This window comes from Oncorhynchus mykiss, chromosome 18 (assembly GCF_057628025.1).
Source record: "Oncorhynchus mykiss isolate SJ-2025 chromosome 18, ASM5762802v1, whole genome shotgun sequence".
In the NCBI taxonomy this organism is placed as follows: domain Eukaryota; kingdom Metazoa; phylum Chordata; class Actinopteri; order Salmoniformes; family Salmonidae; genus Oncorhynchus; species Oncorhynchus mykiss.
In genome coordinates, this window is record NC_143039.1 from 19,880,083 (window position 1) to 19,904,076 (window position 23,994).

A 23,994-nucleotide genomic window follows, 5' to 3' on the forward strand; every position below is an offset into this window, starting at 1 on the left:
TACCCAAATTAGTTTGGACGTGCCTCCAAATCTGATTGGTCTATTCGAAGACGCTTCTGACGAGCTGTTAAAGGAAACACCAATCCCTCACGCCATTGGCTATTCGCGCCCTATCCCTGCGCATTGGTTTGGTCTGCGCTATCTGGAATCCTTGGGACGTCCATTGACGTTGATATTTAAAATGGTTACTGTAGGTAAGCGTTATGGTTAGGTAAAAGGGTAGGGACGTCCCAAGGATCCCTGATAGCAATGTTTGGTGCTGCTGCGTCATCAGAAGCAGTCTCACGCATGCGTCTCTGTGAGTTTAAGCGGTCGAAGTGTCAGCAGCTAGGTACAGGCAGCGGCAAAAGAAAACCAGCTACAGTCCAGTGCTAGCCCCGACCACCGCAAGGACACAGGGCACATGAACAGTAGAATGGCTGCGTCTTCGAGCAGGGTAATGCTGGGGCCACTCGTTGCTGCCATTGACCAGGGTACGAGCTCGACGCGGTTCCTGGTGAGTTACAACCCCCGCAGTCGCATTGAATGGTTCTTCTTGCCTAACGGTGAATGTCCTTTAAATAACCTAGTTAGACACCCGGTTGATTTCGTTATAACTCTCCGATTAGCTTTTTAATGTAACCTATATAGCCGTACACATTCTATTCTAGTCCTATCGACGGAATGTTTGTGCTTCCTGCAGATGTGTTGTTTAGTAATCGTTCATTCATGCATGGACACGCAGGACTGTAGTGGGACTAACTAAGGGACAGTTCACTCAATTTTCCTAGCTAACTGACTAAATTACTGTCTTCCTCTTGGATGTCATTTCGGCGACATCCTGAACACACACACACACGCCAGCCCTTTGTTGATAGGACTATCCTGTTCTAATGTGTAGCCGCTATAGAAATGCTGAGTCTGTAATTCATTCATTGTGCAGACCAGCACATCCTCCAGTGCCTGAAGTTTGTGTAACAGTAGGCTTGGAGGGACTCTCTCCTTCACTCTGTCCCAGTCCTCCCCCTGCTGCTATTCCCCTATGGCATCTTCTTACCCCACATTGAAACCAGCTGTTGTGTCCTACGGAAGCCAGTTTGGACCAGAATGGACAGGTTGACGGGTCACCCCTAAAATCTCAATGTTTCACTAGCCCTCTGAAGGGCAGGCAGGAAAGGAGGGGTGGGTGTGTGTGAAAGCTAATGACTAACAAGGACACTTTTTGATTTGTTAAAGAGCTATCCGTGTTATTGTTGTCACATTTCCTGGAGAGGTGTCTGCTGTTGAGGATACTACTGTGATGGGGCATGGAGCTGTCTGTCCCGTCTCCCTTAACACTGTCCCCTCTTCTCTCCTCTCCCACAACTGATACATCATAACTCTGTGTGCTGTCTCTCCTGTTGTCGTCCGTCTCTCCTGTTGTCGTCCGTCTCTCCTGTTGTTGTCCGTCTCTCCTGTTTTCATCTGTTGTCATGAGTTGTTTTTCAGTTCCACTCTGCGGTTTAGGTAGCAGAGATGCTTTGGTCCAGATGTTCACTCCTGTTCTCTCTTCTCATCCCCAGGTGTTCAATGCTAAAACAGCCGAGCTCCTCAGTCACCACCAGGTTGAGATCAACCAGAGTTTCCCCAAGGAAGGGTCGGTACATGCAGCCGTGTTGCCTCTACAAATCCCCTATTAGTTCCATTCAAACTGGATGACCTGTAACCTCTGAGGTCTATTAACCTCTGACCTTTAACCCTCTGTTTAGGTGGGTGGAAGAGGATCCCAAAGAGATTCTGCAGTCTGTGTACGAGTGTATGGAGAGAACCTGTGAGAAACTCACCCAGCTCAATATTGACATCTCCAACATCAAAGGTAAAACACACACACACACACACGCAAATGTTTCCTCATATTACAGACTGTCACTTTTACTCACCAAACGTGAACCTTTCTAGCCATTGGAGTGACCAATCAGAGAGAGACCACGTTGGTTTGGGACAAAGAGACAGGCGAGCCCCTCTACAATGCTATCGGTGAGATATGAATATGTGCCTGTGTTCACATCTCTTTCCTCATGACCTATAAAGCCATCATCTAAGGCCTGGAAGGATTTTAAAGACCCAGGTTGTGCTGGTTGTGTGCAGTGTGGCTGGACCTGCGGACCCAGTCGACCGTGGAGCGTCTGATCAACAAGACACCTGGGAGAAACAAGAACCATTTGAAGGTGAGACGCCGGGGAACACCGACTGCAGACAGTCATGTTTTATCAGGCCTAGTTTATCTGGACGTCAAAGGCAAATGTCCTAGAAACAATCCAACTATTCCAACTATCTGAAGTAAAACAAAAGAATAAGCTCAGTTCTACCTCTGAGGTATGTGTTATAATTGTCCCCCCTCTCTGCTCAGCACAAGACTGGTCTCCCAATCAGTACGTACTTCAGTGCTGTGAAGCTTCGCTGGCTGATGGATAATGTGGACGAGGTCGCTGAGGCAGTCCTGACACACAGAGCCATGTTCGGCACCGTCGACTCCTGGCTCATCTGGGTAGGAGGGACACACCTCTTTAGATGGGGTTTATGATGTCTGTGTGTGAGTGGTAAGGATAGGAAAGGCCCACCATGGCCTTGTCTACTCCAAGACAAGTTGTCCTCTGTTTCTGACTAGATCTTACATGTGTCCAGTAATGTCTGTCCCCCCCCCACAGTGTCTGACAGGTGTCTGACAGGTGTCTGTGTTTGCCCCCCCCCCCCACAGTGTCTGACAGGTGTCTGTTTGCCCCCCCCCCCCCCACAGTGTCTGACAGGTGTCTGTGTTTGCCCCCTCCCAGTGTCTGACAGGTGTCTGTGTTCCGTCCCCCCCCACAGTGTCTGACAGGTGTCTGTGTTTGCCCCCCCACAGTGTCTGACAGGTGTCTGTGTTTGCCCCCTCCCAGTGTCTGACAGGTGTCTGTGTTTGCCCCCCCACAGTGTCTGACAGGTGTCTGTTTGCCCCCCCACAGTGTCTGACAGGTGTCTGTGTTTGCCCCCCCACAGTGTCTGACAGGGGGGAAGAGTGGGGGAGTCCACTGCACAGACGTGACCAACGCCAGCAGGACCATGCTGTTTAACATCCACACCCTGGACTGGGACCCAGAGCTTTGCAAGTAGGTGAACATCCAGTACATAGTGTACCCCCTCATACATGTCCATTCAGTGAGACAGACCATATCTTCTGTGTATTTACACTTGTTCCTGTTTTTGACACGTTCTTTCAGGTATTTTGATATTCCAATGGAGATTCTCCCAAAAGTGAGGAGTTCCTCAGAAATCTACGGCTTAATGGTAAGTCCCCATTGTCTTTGTGTGAATGTCTGTGGGTTGGGAGAAGGTGAATTATGAAGCGTTGCTCTGTCTATTCAACATGCTTATGATTATTATGTAACAACCTGTGCTTAGCTGTACTTCTATCCAATCATAAGCATTTATGAATCACATTCGTAGGGCATGTAGTCTGTTTTTCATAGTCTGTACTTGCTTGAGGTGTTGTCACAAGCATTCTTTTGTGTGTGTCCCTGTTGTCTATAGAAAATATGTTCTAGCCTGGTGAGTATTGGGGTCTTCATCGATGTCCTCATCACTGTTAATGCTCTGTCAGAACGTGATCCCCAGTCATCTTGCTTCTGTGTCAGTGACTGAACCATCCAAAGGTGCATTTCCAAGCCATTGAGAAGACGGTTAGATGTGTTGAGCAAGACTTTAAGGCTTTGAGACAAATATATTTATTTTTAGGGAGTTACGCCTCACCCTAAATGTACTTATAGGGATCCCCCCCCCCCTTTATTGTATAGGATGTAAAGCATTTTAAAAGTTTGGGTGAAACAGATTTTCATGGTACACACATAATATATATATATATATTACACACACAAGAGTATGTGGACACCCCTTCAAATTGGTGGAATCGGCTATTTCAGCCACATCCGTTGCTGACAGGTGTATAAAATCGAGCACACAGCCATGCAATCTCCATAGACAAACATTGGCAGTAGAAGGGCCTTACTGAAGAGCTCAGTGACCTTCAACATGGCACTGTCATAGGATGCCACCTTTCCAACAAGTCAGTTTGTCAAATTTCTGCCCTGCTAGAGCTGCCCTGGTCAACTGTAAGTGCTGTTATTGTGAAGAGGAACTATCTCGGAGCAAAAATGGCTCGGCCGCGAAATGGTAGACCACACAAGCTCACAGAACGGGAACGCCGAGTGCTGTAGCGCGTAAAAAATCGTCTGTCCTCGGTTGCAACAATCACTACTGAGATCCAAACTGCCTCTGGAAGCAACGTCAGCACAATAACTGTTTGTTGGGAGCTTCATGAAATGGGTTTCCATGGCCGAGCAGCCACACACAAGCTTAAGATCACCATGTGCAATACCAAGCGTCTGCTGGAGTGGTGTAAAGCTCGCCACCATTGGACTCTGGAGCAGTGGAAACGCGTGAATCACGCTTCACCATCTGGCAATCCGACGGATGAATCTGGGTTTGGCAGATGCCAGGAGAATGATACCTGCCCCAATACATAGTGCAAACTGTAAAGTTTGGTGGAGGAGGAATAATGGTCTGGGGCTGTTTTTCATGGGTCGCGCTATGCCCCCTAGTTCCAGTAAAGGGAAATCTTAACGCTACAGCATACAATGATATTCTAGACTATTCTGTACTTCCAATTTCGTGGCAACAGTTTGATGAGGGCCCTTTCCTGTTTCAGCATGACAATGCCCCCGTGCACAAAGCGAGGTCCATACAGAAATGGTTTGTCGAGATCGGTGTTGGAGAACATGACTGGCCTGCACAGAGACCAGACTTAAACCCCATCATCAAACACCTTTGGGATGAATTGGAACGCCGACTGCGAGCCGGGCCTAATCGCCCAACATCAGTGTCCGACCTCACTAATGCTCTTGTGGCTGAATGGAAGCAAGTCCCCGAAGAGTGGAGGCTGTTATAGCAGCAAAGGGGGGGGGACCAACTCCATATCAATACCCATGGTTTTGGAATGAGATGTTAGATGAGCAGGTGTCCACATGCTTTTGTAGTGTATTTGTAGAACACATCTTGAGTAGTCAGGTCCGACTGAAACAGACACAGACATCCACCAAACCGTTCTGGATCAGATTGGAAATGTACTGGATGGGTGTGTGCTTCCTGCTCCTGTCGTGGCATGCCGCTCCGCTACTGTGGATGATGCCGCCCTACACCTTACTGCAATGCCCCACACCTTGCCCAGGTGTTCAGTGGGCTGCTGTCTACTTCCTGTCTGGCTGCTCCTCATCCTGTTGACATGTTTCTACAAGCTGTTCTGTAAATCTCTTCACTCTTCCACTCAGTTCCATTGCGGTCGTCTCCGTTCCATTTCGATCCCTAGCCCCTTTTGGTGATTTGAGGGTTATAGTGAGTTCAATGGGAGTGAAGATATTTGACTTGTGTGCCTTAAACCATTTGTCTCCAAGACAACCGCATTCGTCTGTCTCCTTCATGCTCTTTGATTGGCTGCATCGAGAACTTCTGTTGGCTGTAGCACCGTACTGTAGAGTAAAACACTTCTACAGTCTGTCTGTACACAAGCAACACATCTACAGTCTGTCCGTACACAAGCAACACTTCTACAGCAGCTTGAAACATCAAACTGACATGGCGTTTTATACAGTCTTTCTTTGCTGGGTCTTGTGGTAACAGAGTAGGCCAGAATTCTACGCTGTGAAGCTGGTTCATTTTTCTAACACGTTTTTGTTTCTTTGACAGAAATCGGGCTCTCTTAGTGGCATACCCATCTCAGGGGTAGGTTTTGAAACATCCTGTCTTACTCTGTTCAAGGTCTCTTATTACATTTCCTGATGTTATGAGGAGTAATTGGCACCTGTTCCCACCAATCTGAACAGTCTTTGTTTACAGTGTCTTGGGGACCAATCGGCTGCTCTTGTTGGACAGATGTGCTTTCAGGAAGGGCAGGCCAAAAACACGTAAGACTTCTCTCCATAAGGTTTTCATAGCTGGTGATATAACCATATATTTGGGATGTACTGTAAGATAGTTTTGAGATATTTTTCTGTGACAAACGTCAGTGACCAGGTATGATTATTTTTCAGATATGGAACTGGCTGCTTTCTACTCAGAAACACTGGAGCCAAGGTGATTTTCTTCCAAATCATCTTTTAAAAAAATGTTAAGATGTGGAACATTCATCTGTGACATCACTCAGCCTAGACAGGTATTTGCCTGTCTCTTGAAAGGTCTGTTTTAACATATCTGTTTAACTGTTATCTCTTGCAGCCTGTCATGTCGGACCATGGCCTACTAACCACGGTGGCCTACAAACTAGGTCGAGACAAACCTGCCTGCTACGCGCTAGAGGTAGGCATGGATCATAGATTAAACTTGTACTGCACTATTATGCAGTCATATCTGACCTGATCGGTCTGTTGTCAGTTCTATTTTCTGATTGGTCCTTAATTCCCCTACTGGTCTATGATTGGTCGTTGCCAGGGCTCAGTGGCCATAGCGGGGGCTGTGGTTCGCTGGCTGAAGGACAACCTGGGGATCATTCAGACTTCCACAGAGCTGGGTAAGGGGAAGTCCTTCACAACACTAATAGAGGGGTGTGTTCCAGAACACCTCATGACATAACTCTCTCTCGTCTCCATACCTCTCGTCTCCATACCTCTCGTCTCCATACCTCTCGTCTCCATACCTCTCGTCTCCATACCTCCCGTCTCCATACCTCCCGTCTCCATACCTCCCGTCTCCATACCTCCCGTCTCCATACCTCCCGTCTCCATACCTCTCCTCCTTGTTTCCTTCATCCTCAGAGAAACTGGCGGCTTCAGTGGGCACGTCGTATGGTTGTTACTTTGTCCCGGCGTTCTCTGGTCTGTACGCTCCCTACTGGGAGCCCAGTGCACGAGGGTGAGTACGTGTCTTTAAATGAGCCCATTCTTTTCCCCTTACATTTGGTAAAGAAGGAACGTTAAATCAAGAAGTGTAAAATATCTCGCTCTCATACACAGGATAATCTGTGGTCTGACTCAGTTCACTAACAAGAGTCACCTGGCCTTCGCTGCATTGGAAGCTGTCTGTTTCCAGACTCGAGAGATCCTGGATGCGATGAACCAGGACAGTGGCATCCCTCTGACCCAGCTCCAGGTGGACGGGGGCATGACCTCCAACAGACTACTGATGCAGCTGCAAGCTGATATACTCTGCATCCCCGTTGGTAAGAGACTCTCTCTCTCTGTTTCTTTGTCTCTATAAGTCTGTCTTTCGCTCGCTCTCTTTCACACAAACTATGTTTATGTTAATATCCACAATGATAAGGAAGAATGTGTTTGTAGTGAAGCCCTCCATGCCTGAGACCACTGCCCTGGGGGCAGCCATGGCTGCGGGGGCAGCAGAGGGGGTCAGTGTCTGGAGCCTGCGTCCTGAGGACCTCAGTGAGGTCACCTCTGAGAAGTTTGAGCCACAAATCAACCCTGAAGGTAAGGGACATGTAACGCACTGTTACCTTATTTCAATACTAGCAGTTCCTATTTGTTTGAACACAGACCTACAGTAACAGTCAAACGTTTGGACACACCTACTCATTTAAGGGTCTTTATTTTTACTATTTTCTACATTTTAAAATGATAGTGAAGACAAACTATGAAATAACACATGGAATCATGTAGTAACCAAAAAAGTGTTAAACAAATCAAAATATATTTTATATTCTTCAAAGTAGCCACCATTTGCCTTGATGACAGCTTTGCACACTCTTGGCTTTTTTATCAACCAGCTTCACCTGGAATGCTTTTTCAACTTGAAGGAGATCCCGCATATGCTGAGCACTTGTTGGCTGCTTTTCCTTCACTCTGCAGTCCAACTCATCACTCGTCCAAACCATCTCAATTAGGTTGAGGTCGGGTGATTATGGAGGCCAAGTCATCTAATGCAGCACTCATCACTCTCCTTCTAGCCCTTACACAACCTGGAGGTGTGTTGGGTCATTGTCCTGTTGAAAAACAAATGATAGTCCCACTAAGCGCAAACCAGATGGGATGGCGTATCGGTGCAGAATGCTGTGGTAACCATGCTGGTTGTGTGCCTTGAATTCTAAATAAATCACTGTGTCAGCAGCAAAGCACCATCACACCTCCTGCTCCATGCTTCACGGTGGGAACAACACACGTGGAGATCATCCGTTCACCTATTTTGCGTCTCACAAAGACACGGCAGTTTGAACCAAAAATCTCACATTTGGACTCATCAGACCAAAGCACAGATTTCCACCAGTCTAATGTCCATTGCTTGTGTTTCTTGGCCCAAGCAAGTCTCTTCTTCTTAGTGGTGTCCTTTAGTAGTGGCTTCTTCGCAGCAATTTGATCATGAAGGCCTGTCTCCTCTGAACTGTTGATGTTGAGATGTCTGTTACTTGAACTCTGAAGCATTTATTTGGGCTGCAATCTGAGGTGTAGTTAACTCCAATGAACTTATCCTCTGCAGCAGAGGTAACTCTGGGTCTTTCTTTCCTGTGGCGGTCCTCATGAGAGCCAGTTTCATCATAGCGCTTGATGGGTTTTTGTGACAGCACTTGAAGAAATTTTCAAAGTTCTTTTAAATGTTCCGGTTTGACTGACCTTCATGCCATAAAGTAATGATTTAAATAATATTTATTTGACTAGGCAAGTCAGTTAAGAACAAATTCTTATTTACAATGACTGCCTAGCTCGGCCAAACCCGGACGATGCTGGGCCAATTGTGCACCACCCTATGGTACTCCCAATCACGGCCGGTTGTGATAGAGCCTGGAATCGAACCAGGGTCTGTAGTGACACCTCAAGCACTGAGATGCAGTGCCTTAGACCACTGAGCCACTCGGGAGCCCTGTGATGGACTGTTTCTCATATTTGAGCTGTTCTTGCCATAATATGGACTTGATCTTTTACCAAATAGGTCTATCTTCTGTATACCACATCTACCTTGTCACAACACAACTGATTTGCTCAAACGCATTAAGGAGGAAAACAATCCCCAAATGTACTTTTAACAAGGCACACCTGTTAATTGAAATGCATTCCAGGTGACTACCTCATGAAGCTGGTTGAGAGAATGCAAAGTGTGGCTTCTTTGAAGAATCTCAAATATAAAAAATATATATTTTAGTTTGTTTTGGTAACTACATGATGTGTTATTTCATAGTTTTGATGTCTTCACTATTCTACACTGTAGAAAATGGTTTAAAGTAAAACCCTGGAATGACTGGTACTGTAGGTCAAAAGTATTTGTCTCCATTCTGGAGGTAAGGGACACCACTGTTACCGTATCTCATTGCTTGCCGTTCCTATTCGTTTGAACACAGACATGGGTAAATATATCTGTCTGTCTCTCTATGAACCCTGGAGGTCAGGGAGCCTATGGTAAGGACAATATACATGAACCCAGCAAACTGCAAAATGTTTGCTGTTGTGCCCATGTGAATAAATGGGATGATGTATTTATTTCTGTCTTGCTCTCTCGTGTTCTCCCCCTCTCTCGTGTTCTCAACCTCTGTGCTCTGTAGAGAGTGAGTTTCGATATGCTCGCTGGAAGAAGGCCGTACAGAGAGCCATGAACTGGGAAACCACTGAACCCATCTCTAATGGAAATGGTAGGGACTGTTCTCCACTTCAATACTGACGGGTTTAATGTAGGCTGCTCCATAATAGCACCGTGTATAACAACCAGGGTCAGTAAGACTGAACAGTGGCGCCCCTAATGAATACAGTGACAGACTGGGTGGCTGTTCCAATTCCTAAAAACACAGTCGACTTCTAAACTGAAAAAGTCCAAGACATTGTAATCTAGAGTGGCGATGTTGTTGAGCTGTAGCCTGGTCCCAGGCCTGTTTGTGCTGTCTTGCCAACTCTTATGGTCATCATCACGCCAATAACCGTAGGAGTTGGCAAGACAGTAGAAATAAAGGGATCTTGGAACAGGCTGGTTAAGCTGTACCTAGAGGTGGTAATTCTGTGTCCCGCTGTTTCTCTCTCTCTCTCTCCTGTCTGGCTTGAATTGGACCTGGGTTTGGACATCGTCCAGGTGAAACTAGTATCTTCAGTAGTGTCCCACTGGGCTTTTACATTCTGGGTAGCATGTTAATGTTAATTGGAGCAAAATACATCGCAGGTCAGTGTCCGCTTTAGTTTGGATGTGCTAACAGTGCATGAGAGAGGTGTGTGTGTGTGTGTGAAACATGTACTTTGTATGAGCAAGGATGAATCTGACTGAACAGGTGTGTGTGTGTGTGTGGTGTGTACTCTATCATATAGACTAGCTTTTAGTTGATCTGAGGGATAAAGTGGTGTGTTTGTGGTTAATCTGTATCCTTTGTTCTAACTCTAACTCTTGTCCTAACAAAGTTAGACTGACTAGTTAGCTCTCCCAACCTGCTTCTACTGCAACAATCACATGCTTTACCTTATCGTTTCTCCTGCAGTAACACCATAGCACCTGCTAGCTCTTCCTTCCAAGACTTAGTGATACTACCAGCTTGCATCAATTGCATGACATTACCCTGTAGTTTCAATCCCTGGCATTTATAGAAAAACATCCCCTCCTATGTGGCCTGGTTTTATTAAACTCTTTGTGTTTGTTTTTACCTAGGCCACAGGTAGACTGTGGCCCGTGATGCATTGCAGTGGATCAGAAGGGGCGGGTCCAGGAAAGGACACACCCTGCTCTTCTTCAGTTTTCCCGGACCACTCCCTCCCCGTACCTTTGGTTGAATGGCCAAAACACAAACGTTCCAATCCAACCGTTACCTGGGAACCCAACTGTTGGCCTGGAGCCCAGTAGCTGATGGGAACTGTAGTGTGGAATGGACCCAGTATGAATAAATCTGGTGTTTAGGAATGATGTTGCTCTACATCCTAATGGACATTGCTCTTCTTGTGTGACTGCGTGAATGGGGGGTGGTGAATATGGGATGGGTTGTGTATGCAATATCTATCCATGTCATTTTTGGTTCCTTGTTTTTGGTCAACGATCAGTTTGTCGAAGGATATTCACTAATGTAGTGCTGTTCACGGAACACAACTCTTCCTCATCTAATCCAAAAACACAATCTGTCAATTGTAACATTGCCCTGCTGTCACTGTCACACATTCCTCCCTTCACTGTTGTGCTTGAACGAATTCTCCCAATGTTATCTTGGAAAGGTAGCCTGATGTTGGTAAGGGCCTTGCAATGAACTGCAATGTGGGTTTCTGGAGCACGTTAGATTTTGTCCTGGGTTTGTTTAGTATGTAAATGGTCTGAGAGATGAACCTTTTCTAACCCTGTTTGGTTGAACCCACTGCCTGGAGAGCAGAACTTGAATCTCGTGGCCCTAAGAAATGGTAATGCAGGGTTATTGTAAAGGACTAGTCTTTGTGGTTACTTTCAAGTTGCCATGTATATAGACAGACTGGTTAAGGATATAGTTGCCCTTATGCACTGATTTGGAGGTGGTTAGTGTTCCCCTCTTAGGGAGGACTGGGGTAAGCTGATCCTAGATCTGGGGCAACTTCACTTCTAAGTGAGAGTTTGTCCCATATGGTACTGTTCTCTATGTAGAGTATAACCTTTGACTGGGACGCAGCCTGAGTAAGGGACCCATTATATATGATTTAATGTACCAAAAAGAAATGTCTCTATGGCAACTGAATACTACTGTAAATTTGGCCAATGGATGCCTTGTCCAGAGTAAGCATTTTAAACACAGTAAGTAAAATAGATAAAGGTTTCAGGTTGGAAGACACCAGACTTTAAAGGCTGGATTCAATCCATATCTTGGAAGATCTGCATTACAGCTGGTTGAGATTTAAAGGCGATGTTTGGAGACTGTTCACGGTATACGATGACTCAATACGGATTGAATCCAGCAAGGCAGCACAATTCTTGCTTCTGCCTAGTCTGACTGATTTGAGTCTTCATATTTAAAGTCAAATGGAGACCAGTAGTGTTCTTAAAGGAACTTTCAAGCCACTCGAGGGACAATTGATTTCTTTGGTTTCTATTGTCACCGGGTATGATTAATGCATCTAGCTGACCCCTGTACTGTGGACATGTATATTTATCATGTGGTGTTTATGAGATGAACAACCAGTTGTCCAAATGTCAGCCTGTACAGACCTGCATATCAGGGTTAGGAAAATTACTTTCAACTTTAATACAGCTGATGAATAAAAAGGAAATAAAATGGTTTATTTTAGTATCACTAGCAACTCAGCTTGTCACTCAGCCATTCTATAAGATGACAAATATAGAACTGATACTTGGTATCCAAAATAATATTGCATACATTTTCCCCATCACTATTTCAGGCGCTGGTGGTGATCCAGGTAACTTAACACAACTATTCATCAGTCATTTTTCAAACGGTTTACTACAACAACAACCACATGTTTACATCTACTTTGTTGTAAATAAACAGATTTTCATTAGCACAGGTTAATCCTTTGTGGTCTGCCACAGTCCTTCTCCTTTGGCCTATTGGTGGCCATCTTGATTTCCCAGAAGGCACTGGGAGAGGCCCTGTGTGATGAGGTCAGTGTCTCTTGGCTACATTCCGATGTTCATCCTAGCATACTACAGTACTTAAAATGCTTGCCCAATACATTGCTTCATTGGAATGTAGCAGTGGTATGCTAGTGTGGATATTGGAACAGAACCTTGTTGAAGCTGCATCACCGTACTCTTGAGTGGCTTCCTCTCCTTGTCTCCTTTCCTTTATCAGTGGTTAGATGTAGAAGAACTGCAGTGGGTCTGCTTCACACCAGTCAATGGTTATTCAGGTCAGAGTGGATGAAGGGAAGTCCACCACTCAAGAGGTTGTGGCTGCATCCTACACGAGCATGTCTGTCTCCTCCAGAGAGTCCTCGCTCATCACCTCAGAGTCCTCACTCTCGTCCTTGTCACAGAGAGCGTCCCCCGCTGTCCTCTTCACACCCTTCTGCTTGGACAGGGCGACTGCGTAGCGGATGGTGTACATGTTCCAGTCACAACTGCACAGGACACAGAGACAAATGAACACGACCACATTCCACACTGTTACAGGACACAGAGACAAATGAACACGACCACATTCCCCACTGATACAGGACACAGAGACAAATGAACACAACCACATTCCCCACTGATACAGGACACAGAGACAAACGAACACGACCACATTCCCCACTGATACAGGACACAGAGACAAATGAACACAACCACATTCCCCACTGATACAGGACACAGAGACAAATGAACACGACCACATTCCACACTGTTACAGGACACAGACACAAATGAACACGACCACATTCCACACTATTACAGGACACAGAGACAAATGAACACAACCACATTCCCCACTGATACAGGACACAGAGACAAATGAACACGACCACATTCCCCACTGATACAGGACACAGAGACAAATGAACACGACCACATTCCACACTGTTACAGGACACAGAGACAAATGAACACGACCACATTCCCCACTGATACAGGACACAGAGACAAATGAACACGACCACATTCCCCACTGATACAGGACACAGAGACAAATGAACACGACCACATTCCCCACTGTTGCAGGACACACACACACACAGATCTGTACCGAGACAAAACATAACTTTGTGAGAAAAGAAAAAGTTAAAATAAGAGAGAGGTGTAATATATTTGGACTTACAGTTTTGAGAGATCCTCAAAGTGTTTCTGAATACTCTTCTGCAGTGACTGAATGGTGGGGAGAACAGCTCCTGACCTGATCACCACAAACCAGTGTTTATCAGTCTGCCCTCTGCTGTGGCTTCACAATCCTTTAAATGACTCTACAAGATGGCCTGTCTCCTCTCAGTAAATGGTCAACTGTTTTTGATACGGAAGAAAACAGGCTTATTTCTATGGTGTGTTTGTGGCCAGCAGTACCCACCTGGTTTTGAGTTTCTGTCCATGCTGCGTGAGGAGAGACTGGGACCAGCTCAGGTAGAACTGCAGGTGACCACATCGCTCCAGGGCTGATGCTATGAAACCTAACAGTTTCTCTACATAGACGTCAGGCAGGGAGCCGCACACCACGGTGACTAAAACACACACACACAGGACATGCTGATGGCGTGTGACTACTTCCATGATAATCTACTCGTCTGTGGTTACAAAAAACTAACTCTTACATCCTCCAATACCCAACCTCTCATTTTTACAAACAAGTACAGATCGCAGCACTTTTTACCAGAAATTAAAGTCACATGACATTATTCAATTAAATGCCCATGAGCACTCACTCTGGTGGTGTGGCACGGCCTCCAGGACTTCTTGTGTGAGGGCGGTCTCGTTGAGGCGGAACGCCAGCACGATGGCTGCTGCCCACTTGGCCTGGCGCAGCTGTCGGCGGACGCTGGCGGGGGTCACGTCCAGGTCAAGGTCGTAGGGGTCAAATACCAGCGCCCCGTCCAGAGAGTAGGTTAGCAGACCCTCCGTGGAGGTAGCAGCCCAGCTACGACCTGAGAAAAGAGAGAGGTGGAGGGAGAAGAGAGAGGTGGAGGGAGAAAAGAGGTGGAGAGAGGTGGAGGGAGAAGAGAGAGGTGGAGGGAGAAGAGAGAGGTGGAGGGGAAAGAGAGAAGAGAGAGGTGGAGGGGAAAGAGAAGAAGAGAGGTGGAGGGGAAAGAGAGAAGAGAGAGGTGGAGGGAGAAGAGAGAGGTGGAGGGAGAAGAGAGAAGAGAGAGGTGGAGGGGAAAGAGAGAGGTAGAGGGAGAAGAGAAGAGAGAGGTGGAGGGAGAAGAGAGAAGAGAGGTGGAGGGGAAAGAGAGAGGTGGAGGGAGAAGAGAGAAGAGAGAGGTGGAGGGGAAAGAGAAGAGAGAGGGAGGGGAAAGAGAAGAGAGAGGTGGAGGGGAAAGAGAAAAGAGATGGAGGGGAAAGAGAAGAGAGGTGGAGGGGAAAGAGAAGAGAGGTGGAGGGGAAAGAGAAGAGAGGTGGAGGGGAAGAGAAGAGAGGTGGAGGGGAAAGAGAAGAGAGGTGGAGGGGAAGAGAAGAGAGGTGGAGGGGAAAGAGAAGAGAGGTGGAGGGGAAGAGAAGAGAGGTGGAGGGGAAAGAGAAGAGAGGTGGAGGGGAAAGAGAAGAGAGGTGGAGGGGAAGAGAAGAGAGGTGGAGGGGAAAGAGAAGAGAGGTGGAGGGGAAAGAGAAGAGAGGTGGAGGGGAAAGAGAAGAGAGGTGGAGGGGAAAGAGAAGAGAGGTGGAGGGGAAAGAGAAGAGAGGTGGAGGGGAAAGAGAAGAGAGGTGGAGGGGAAAGAGAAGAGAGGTGGAGGGGAAAGAGAAGAGAGGTGGAGGGGAAAGAGAAGAGAGGTGGAGGGGAAAGAAGAGAGGTGGAGGGGAAAGAGAAGAGAGGTGGAGGGGAAAGAGAAGAGAGGTGGAGGGGAAAGATAAGAGAGGTGGAGGGGAAAGATAAGAGAGGTGGAGGGGAAAGAGAAGAGAGGTGGAGGGGAAAGAGAAGAGAGGTGGAGGGGAAAGAGAAGAGAGGTGGAGGGGAAAGAGAAGAGAGGTGGAGGGGAAGAGAAGAGAGGTGGAGGGGAAGAGAAGAGAGGTGGAGGGGAAAGAGAAGAGAGGTGGAGGGGAAAGAGAAGAGAGGTGGAGGGGAAAGAGAAGAGAGGTGGAGGGGAAAGAGAAGAGAGGTGGAGGGGAAAGAGAAGAGAGGTGGAGGGGAAAGAGAAGAGAGGTGGAGGGGAAAGAGAAGAGAGGTGGAGGGGAAAGAGAAGAGAGGTGGAGGGGAAAGAAGAGAGGTGGAGGGGAAAGAGAAGAGAGGTGGAGGGGAAAGATAAGAGAGGTGGAGGGGAAAGATAAGAGAGGTGGAGGGGAAAGAGAAGAGAGGTGGAGGGGAAAGAGAAGAGAGGTGGAGGGGAAAGAGAAGAGAGGTGGAGGGGAAAGAGAAGAGAGGTGGAGGGGAAGAGAAGAGAGGTGGAGGGGAAGAGAAGAGAGGTGGAGGGGAAAGAGAAGAGAGGTGGAGGGGAAAGAGAAGAGAGGTGGAGGGGAAAGAGAAGAGAGGTGGAGGGGAAAGAGAAGAGAGGTGGAGGGGAAAGAGAAGAGAGGTGGAGGGGAAAGAGAAGAGAGGTGGAGGGGAAAGAGAAGAGAGGTGGAGGGGAAAGATAAGAGAGGTGGAGGGGAAAGAGAAGAGAAGAGAGGTGGAGGGGAAAGAGAAGAGAAGAGAGGTGGAGGGGAAGAGAAGAGAGGTGGAGGGGAAAGAGAAGAGAGAGGTGGAGGGGAAAGAGAAGAGAGAGGTGGAGGGGAAAGAGAAGAGAAGAGAGGTGGAGGGGAAAGAGAAGAGAGGTGGAGGGGAAAGAGAAGAGAAGAGAGGTGGAGGGGAAAGATAAGAGAAGAGAGGTGGAGGGGAAAGAGAAGAGAAGAGAGGTGGAGGGGAAAGATAAGCGTTGACATTGGATATCCGTGGTACAGAACGATGCACCAGGTGGACTCTTCAGCAGAACCAGCTCAGATGAGACACTTGTAATCCTGATACTAACCAGTAGGAGAGAAGCGGAGAGAGCTCACTCTGATTTCAGGCTTGAAATGGCGAGAGCTCATGTCTCCTTTCCTAACCCCTGGCAGACTGAGCTCTACCCCGTCCCCATCGCCCACCCCCTCATCCACCAGCGCCAGACTCCCAAACTCTGTCATTTTCCTCCGGTCCAAGAACTCCTGAAGGAGATAGAAAACAGACGAGATCAATCTCACGCAACATCTGACCAGAAGACAGCTAGCCGCCATTCTATTAGCACAGTGTACTGTGTATATGCTCTGTAGGTGTACTGTATATATGCTCTGAAGGTGTACTGTATATATGCTCTGAAGGTGTACTGTATATATGCTCTGTAGGTGTACTGTATATATGCTCTGTAGATGTACTGTATATATGCCCTGTAGGTGTACTGTATATATGCCCTGTAGGTGTACTGTATATATGCTCTGTAGGTGTACTGTATATATGCTCTGTAGGTGTACTGTATATATGCTCTGTAGGTATACTGTATATATGCTCTGTAGGTATACTGTATATATGCTCTGTAGGTGTACTGTATATATGCTCTGAAGGTGTACTGTATATATGCTCTGTAGGTGTACTGTATATATACTCTGAAGGTGTACTGTATATATGCTCTGTAGGTGTACTGTATATATACTCTGAAGGTGTACTGTATATATGCTCTGTAGGTGTACTGTATATATGCTCTGAAGGTGTACTGTATATATGCTCTGAAGGTGTACTGTATATATGCTCTGTAGATGTACTGTATATATGCTCTGTAGATGTACTGTATATATGCTCTGTAGATGTACTGTATATATGCTCTGTAGGTGTACTGTATATATGCTCTGTAGGTGTACTGTATATATGCTCTGTAGGTGTACTGTATATATGCTCTGTAGATGTACTGTATATATGCTCTGTAGGTGTACTGTATATATGCTCTGTAGGTGTACTGTATATATGCTCTGTAGGTGTACTGTATATATGCTCTGTAGGTGTACTGTATATATGCTCTGTAGGTGTACTGTATATATGCTCTGTAGGTGTACTGTATATATGCTCTGTAGGTGTACTGTATATATGCTCTGTAGGTGTACTGTATATATGCTCTGTAGGTGTACTGTATATATGCTCTGTAGATGTACTGTATATATGCTCTGTAGGTGTACTGTATATATGCTCTGTAGGTGTACTGTATATATGCTCTGTAGGTGTACTGTATATATGCTCTGTAGGTGTACTGTATATATGCTCTGTAGGTGTACTGTATATATGCTCTGTAGGTGTACAGGTCAACCTGTGGTCACTATTGTACCTCCATGGCGTCCAGGGACAGGTTGCAGGAGATCTCAAACTTCTTCATGAGGATCTGTTCTCTGATGTTGTAGATGCAGACAAACTTGGACTGGCCTCCAGCCAGGATGGACTCCCCGTCTGCAGAGTAGCACAGCGATGTGAAGGACCTGGAATACACAGTACGGGTGGCCACACTTAATGCCCGAAGGGAAGGTAATTGCTAAGAGGCTGCCAGGGAAATGAACTGTTGGTCCAATAACCAGGACCCTGGCAGAAACACACAGGTTATTCCACTCACTTGCCCTTGGCAGACTGTTTGGAGGTGATCTTCTCGGTCTCCTTGCGTCCCATCTTCAGGTCGTGGCGTCCGCTGATCGAGCCTGTCTGATTGGCTGACTGGGGGCTCCAGAAGGAGATCTCTCCGTCCAGCGTGGCCACGGCCAGCTCCTGACCATCCGGCCGGTACGACACCGCCAGGCCTGCACAACCAATCGGACACAGAGACATTCATTCAGTGTTTCCCCTACTACCATTACTTCCGCTGAATCCCAAATCGTCTCTACACTCGGCCACACTACGACTAAGTGTCTGTCTGGAAACAACTAACAACTCTGGATTAGGAAAATTAGGAAGAAATGCTAATTTAGCAGGAAACTATCCCATTAACATGACTGTCAGTCAGAGAGCTGTGGAAGGGACTGAGGGGAGACTGAGGCGGGACTTACCATCAGAGGTGAGACGGAGCGTCTCTTTGGTCTGCCAGCTGTCCATCATGTCCCAGAGGCGGACCGTCTTGTCCCATGATGCACTGGCCAGGATGGACTGCACCGGGCTGAAACACAGACAGCTCACCGGGCCCTCGTGGCCCCCCAGGACCTCTAGCAGGCGTCCAGTTTGCATGGACCAGATGAAGACCTCGAAGGAGTCCTGGGCCCCAGCGCTCACCAGGTCCCCGCTCGGGTCCACCGCCAGAGACGAGAACTGGGCCGGCCGCGGAGACGTGAACGTACGGAAGTTACGGTACCTGTGTAGATACAGGAGTTCCAGACAATCAACTATCAGTATGAACCACTCATTAACCATAGAGCCTGTGTCTCTATGAAACCTTCCTAGTGGATGTGATTGAAATCAACTATCAGTATGAACCACTCATTAACCATAGAGCCTGTGTCTCTATGAAACCTTCCTAGTGGATGTGATTGAAAGGGAAAACATGTTTCCTGGAAGGTTTATATAATGTTGCATTGCTAGTTTGTTGTCGTTTTAATTGAGTATTGTGCATGTCTGTCTTAAACAGGTTTGTGGTGTGGTGTGTAGGCGTGGTGTGTAGGAGTGGTGTGTAGGCGTGGTGTGTAGGCGTGGTGTGTAGGAGTGGTGTGTAGGAGTGGTGTGTAGGAGTGGTGTGTAGGAGTGGTGTGTAGGCGTGGTGTGTAGGAGTGGTGTGTAGGAGTGGTGTGTAGGCGTGGTGTGTAGGCGTGGTGTGTAGGAGTGGTGTGTAGGAGTGGTGTGTAGGCGTGGTGTGTAGGCGTGGTGTGTAGGCGTGGTGTGTAGGCGTGGTGTGTAGGCGTGGTGTGTAGGAGTGGTGTGTAGGTGTGGTGTGGAGGCGTGGTGTGTAGGTGTGGTGTGTAGGCGTGGTGTGTAGGCGTGGTGTGGTAGGCGTGGTGTGTAGGCGTGGTGTGTAGGCGTGGTGTGTAGGTGTGGTGTGTAGGCGTGGTGTGTAGGCGTGGTGTGTAGGCGTGGTGTGTAGGTGTGTAGGTGTGGCGTGGTGTGTAGGCGTGGTGTGTAGGCGTGGTGTGTAGGCGTGGTGTGTAGGTGTGTAGGTGTGGCGTGGTGTGTAGGTGTGGTGTGTAGGCGTGTAGGTGTGGCGTGGTGTGTAGGTGTGGCGTGGTGTGTCGGTGTGGCGTGGTGTGTAGGCGTGGTGTGTAGGCGTGTAGGCGTGGTGTGTAGGCGTGGTGTGTAGGCGTGGTGTGTAGGCGTGGTGTGTAGGTGTGGTGTGTAGGCGTGGTGTGTAGGCGTGGTGTGTAGGTGTGGTGTGTAGGCATGGTGTGTAGGTGTGGTGTGTAGGCGTGGTGTGTAGGCGTGGTGTGTAGGTGTGGTGTGTAGGTGTGGTGTGTAGGTGTGGCGTGTAGGTGTGGCGTGGTGTGTAGGCGTGGTGTGGTGTGTAGGCGTGGTGTGGTGTGTAGGCGTGGTGTGTAGGTGTGGCGTGGTGTGTAGGTGTGGCGTGGTGTGTAGGTGTGGCGTGTAGGCGTGGTGTGTAGGTGTGGTGTGTAGGTGTGGCGTGGTGTGTAGGTGTGGCGTGTAGGCGTGGTGTGTAGGTGTGGTGTGTAGGTGTGGCGTGGTGTGTAGGTGTGGTGTGGCGTGGTGTGTAGGCGTGGTGTGTAGGCGTGGTGTGTAGGTGTGGCGTGGTGTGTAGGTGTGGCGTGGTGTGTAGGCGTGGTGTGTAGGTGTGGTGTGTAGGCGTGGTGTGTAGGCGTGGTGTGTAGGTGTGGCGTGGTGTGTAAGCGTGGTGTGTAGGCGTGGTGTGTAGGTGTGGCGTGTAGGTGTGGTTTGTAGGCGTGGTGTGTAGGTGTGGTGTGTAGGCGTGGTGTGTAGGTGTGGTGTGTAGGCGTGGTGTGTAGGTGTGGTGTGGTGTGTAGGCGTGGTGTGTAGGTGTGGCGTGTAGGTGTGGTGTGTAGGCGTGGTGTGAAGCGACCTTCACCAGGTGTCTTCTCTTACCTGTGCAGGTCGAAGGCTCGGACCGTTCCATCCAGGGAGGCGCTGACGATGACAAAGCCTCTGGAGGTGAAGGTGACATTAGTGACAGAGCTGGTGTGTTCTGTGAACGTGACGAAGCACAAGCCGCTGGTCATGTTCCACACTTTCACCTGAAACACAGAAAACCATCAGCATTCACATGCCTGTTTGAAAACACAGGAAAATCCTGCTGTTACCTAACCATAGAATCATTTGGGGGTGCTTATACTTGTTGTATAATTAAATTGTGTTTCTTGCATATCTCAACTCCCCCTAAAGCTCCCGCAGGGAGTGGGGTCACGGCCAGGGTCACCATTTTCATGGCCTTGGTATTCCAAAAATGTCGTATCATACAGCCAACGTGGTTTGGCACAACAGAACAACGGAGATACAGCAGCTAACAGGCCATGGAGAAAAACGTATAAGAACTCACTTTCCCATCATCCCCTCCTGTAGCGATGTACTGTCCGTCGGGGGAGTAAGCCAGGGCGGCCATGTTGTTGAAGTGTCCCTGCTGTTTGAACACGTAGGATTCACTCTGCCACTCCCACACCAGCAGCTGGCCCAGACCTGGACAACACACGGTCACATGTCACACGGGTAATTGATGATATTTGGGATGTGCTAGTTGGGTATGTTAATTGAGACACCATGAGACCATACCTGAGCAGCCAAAGCCTATCCAGTCGCCAGAGCTGTTCATTGACACTGTGGCGATCCTCTGGTCTGAGATACTGAGAGAACACATGAAAACATACAGGCTCAGTTATTGCTACTAGTCAATAATACAACAAAACCTAATTGTCCTAACAACTTATGATGAATGACACCCACGAGCAAGAACTGCAGACTTGGGGCCTGAATGAAACTGGTCATTGAGTGGTTCAACAGTCGAGGAGTTAGTGTGTGTGCGTGTGTCTGTGTGTATGACCCCTGACCTTAGGGAGTGGATGAGGTTGAACTCGGGCAGTTCGTGGAGATGGAAGATCCCCGAGGCGAACCCAGTCACCAGGATGTGTGTGGGCTTGTGGAACGCTGCAGCCGTCAGGTTGTTGAAGTCACCCTCCTTGTTAAAGAAGTGTCTGATGGAGACCAACACAACAGGCAGCGTCCAATCAGAAACCAACCTCACATCGGTAACACTCAGTCGGCCCAAAACAAATGTAAGTATCATCAATGTTTATTTGTAAATGGCTTGGTAAGAGTTGGTTAGACTCCTGGCCAGACAAGCCGTTGGCAGTCTGCTGCTGTACCACAGATACTTCAACATGTTTGTGAGATGACATACTTGCTCCTCTGTTTGTATCTGACGTTCTTGGTTCCCTCCTTCTCCTTGGGTCTTTCTCCTTTCCCTCTGATCACCTCTCCTCTGGGCTCTTCCTCCTCTCCTTCTCCTCTCTCCTTCTCCTCTCCTCTCTCCGCTGGTAGCCTGGTCTTTCTCAGAACCAGCCCGTCCAGCTCCGTATCACTCTCCCACACACACAGCGTCCCATCCTGGCTCACTGTGTACAACTGGAACACACACATATTCAGCAGGTCACTATGGAAACATGTACACACACACACACTTAAAGGGATATTTTGGGGTTTTGGCATGATAGCATGATACACTTCAAGTCATTGTGCTACCTCTAACGTCCTTCATACTGGACACAGAGACATAAACATGGTATCCACCAGTTTGTCAGACTGTTGAAGTAGACAAAGGGCCTCGTTGACAACATCCCGAAGCATCCCTTTAACTCACATACGGTAAATGATGCACAAGCACACGCAGGTTCCAATCTGCAAACACACACAGGGCACAGAGAGAAACCCAGAACATGTTGGACACAGAGAAGGGCTGAGGGGGAAACCCGAGAGAGAACACTCACATCTAAACTGTCCTTCTCGAAGAAGCAGCCCACCATGATGTCCTTGTGTCCCCCCAGAGAGTAGTAGATGAGGTTGGACCAGCGCTCGGCTCCAAACACCCAGGTAGACATGTCTTTGCTGCCCACCACAAAGCACCTGCGTGGGGAAAACAGAGTTAAGGCAGGGGGTTTCTCTCTACTACTACCATTATATAATGAAGGGTCACAAGACAAAACTGTGTACTGGGGGATGCTAAACTCCAGTGGTCGGGGTAAGCAGTGTTAGCTGGTTTTCCATTGCCAGGTGACATGAAACATGTTCTAGGTGGGCCAGTGACTTACTTGGAGTCGTCGGTCCAGTCGATGCAGGTGGTCTCATCGTAGGGTCCGTAGTAGCTCTTGTCCAAGACAAAGGCATTGAACTCCCGGTTCCTCCCGGGAGCGTGGTACATCAACGCTACATTCTCCTTGGTTACCACAAACTTCCTGAGGACCAGGAGAGAGTCACACCAACAGACATTAGGCTACATCAGCTGATGTAATGATGTAGCAATGCAGCGTGTGTCATGATGTGTGAGGGACTGACCTGCCATCAGGAGAGAAGCGGATACTGGCCACAGGTTTGTGGAAGTGGAAGTGATGGAGAACAGCCCTTGTGATCAGGCTGATCAGCAACGCGGCTCCATCTTCATCCACCAGTATAGCCAGGTTCCCATCGGGGGAGAGGCCGACACAGGTGATGTTCTTGGCAGTGGACACTGGCAGTGTCTCTGACTTGTTGCTGTTAGAAAGAGAACGTGATCAGTTAGTCTGTTCTCCAAATGCAATAAGTTAAAAACGTATTTTAATCAACACAGTCTTGTAAAGGAATCTAGCTAGCTATAACATGTAGCTAGTTAGCAGATAAAAGGAATCCTATAATCAGATGCCATCTTACTTTTTTAGATCAAAGACGGAGATGCGGTTTCCCACCGGACTTATCACAGAGTTGCCATCCTTGGAGAAACTCAGATTCCCACGACGATACACAGCTCCCAACAAATTGGAAAACTACAGGCAGAAATTAGAAAGATTAGCCAACTCGCTAACTAACTAACCACTAAAGCTAGCAAGCAGATACAGACTACTAAGTGGTATCACTTACCCTGTAAGCAAACTTCATGTTGGTAGTTGTTCCCTATATTTGTTATTATTTAAATTATCATAAACATCACAGAAAGAGTACATTCATTTATTTCAAGCATGCCACACATGTGTCGGCATGTTGACAGTAGTCATTTCCGTGTGTAAAAAGGGCAATTTACGAGTTGTTAGGGAAATCTACAGAGCCCTCTAGCGTCGAGGAGGGTATAAATGCACGTGAAAGTGAAAAGTTACAAATATTGTTTTGAGACCATACAAAACTCCTCAAGGTGACTGGTATGTTACACAATTTAAATAGCCTCCTATATTGCCATATATATCCGTGGGAACCCCATAACCCTGAGTCATAAGCAAAGCTTTGTAGCTTTACATTGTGCAGACGGATAAACTTGTAAAGAATGTTAATCCAATTACAAAGTAGGTTAGATGGTGTTTACTCTTGACAGATTAACATATTAGGAAGAAACAGTAAACAAT

The 23,994-nt window shown here is 47.6% G+C and overlaps 2 protein-coding genes across 5 annotated transcripts; one reads left to right on the forward strand and one right to left on the reverse strand.

Annotated features, from left to right (window-relative positions):
• Positions 1-94: 94 nt before the first annotated feature.
• Positions 95-12,436, forward strand: LOC110495542 (glycerol kinase). Of its 4 annotated transcripts, XM_090207672.1 has the most exons (20): positions 95-496; positions 1,542-1,615; positions 1,728-1,834; positions 1,918-1,995; positions 2,107-2,186; positions 2,369-2,506; positions 2,995-3,104; positions 3,216-3,282; positions 3,526-3,543; positions 5,734-5,769; positions 5,884-5,951; positions 6,078-6,120; positions 6,262-6,342; positions 6,475-6,553; positions 6,798-6,894; positions 6,996-7,201; positions 7,320-7,463; positions 9,524-9,610; positions 10,042-10,128; positions 10,606-12,436. In XM_090207672.1, exons 1-20 carry the CDS (start codon positions 404-406, stop codon positions 10,614-10,616), a joined length of 1,704 nt encoding a protein of 567 aa, XP_090063798.1. In that variant the 5' UTR covers positions 95-403; the 3' UTR covers positions 10,617-12,436. The 4 variants fall into 4 exon arrangements, with proteins under 4 accessions (XP_090063798.1, XP_090063800.1, XP_090063799.1 ...); XM_090207674.1 differs by lacking the exon at positions 10,042-10,128 and having other exon boundaries at positions 123-496; XM_090207673.1 differs by lacking the exon at positions 3,526-3,543 and having other exon boundaries at positions 138-496.
• LOC110497022 (periodic tryptophan protein 2 homolog) lies at positions 12,162-23,726 on the reverse strand. The gene is made up of 18 exons (XM_090207671.1): positions 23,519-23,726; positions 23,312-23,424; positions 22,961-23,155; positions 22,717-22,860; positions 22,396-22,531; positions 21,810-22,033; positions 21,460-21,603; positions 21,185-21,255; positions 20,955-21,091; positions 20,504-20,652; positions 18,514-18,812; positions 18,087-18,267; positions 17,808-17,955; positions 16,488-16,662; positions 14,259-14,477; positions 13,907-14,057; positions 13,664-13,738; positions 12,162-12,986 (listed from the first exon to the last, which is right to left on the reverse strand). The coding sequence occupies exons 1-18, from the start codon at positions 23,534-23,536 to the stop codon at positions 12,827-12,829; spliced, it is 2,739 nt and encodes a 912-aa protein (XP_090063797.1). The 5' UTR covers positions 23,537-23,726; the 3' UTR covers positions 12,162-12,826.
• Positions 23,727-23,994: the final 268 nt, after the last annotated feature.

Bases quoted from the DNA above. Each gene is read 5' to 3' on its own strand.
- LOC110495542 (XM_090207672.1), top strand. From the start codon at position 404: ATGAACAGTAGAATGGCTGCGTCTTCGAGCAGGGTAATGCTGGGGCCA. The intron at 1,996-2,106 runs GTGAGATATGAA...GGTTGTGTGCAG, and splicing joins GCCCCTCTACAATGCTATCG to TGTGGCTGGACCTGCGGACC. The intron at 7,202-7,319 runs GTAAGAGACTCT...ATGTGTTTGTAG, and splicing joins TATACTCTGCATCCCCGTTG to TGAAGCCCTCCATGCCTGAG.
- LOC110497022 (XM_090207671.1), bottom strand. The intron at 22,034-22,395 runs GTGAGTGTTCTC...TGTGTGTTCCAG, and splicing joins TCGAGAAGGACAGTTTAGAT to TTGTACACAGTGAGCCAGGA. The intron at 14,478-16,487 runs GTTAGTATCAGG...CTCTTTTCTCAG, and splicing joins TCTCCGCTTCTCTCCTACTG to GTCGTAGCTGGGCTGCTACC.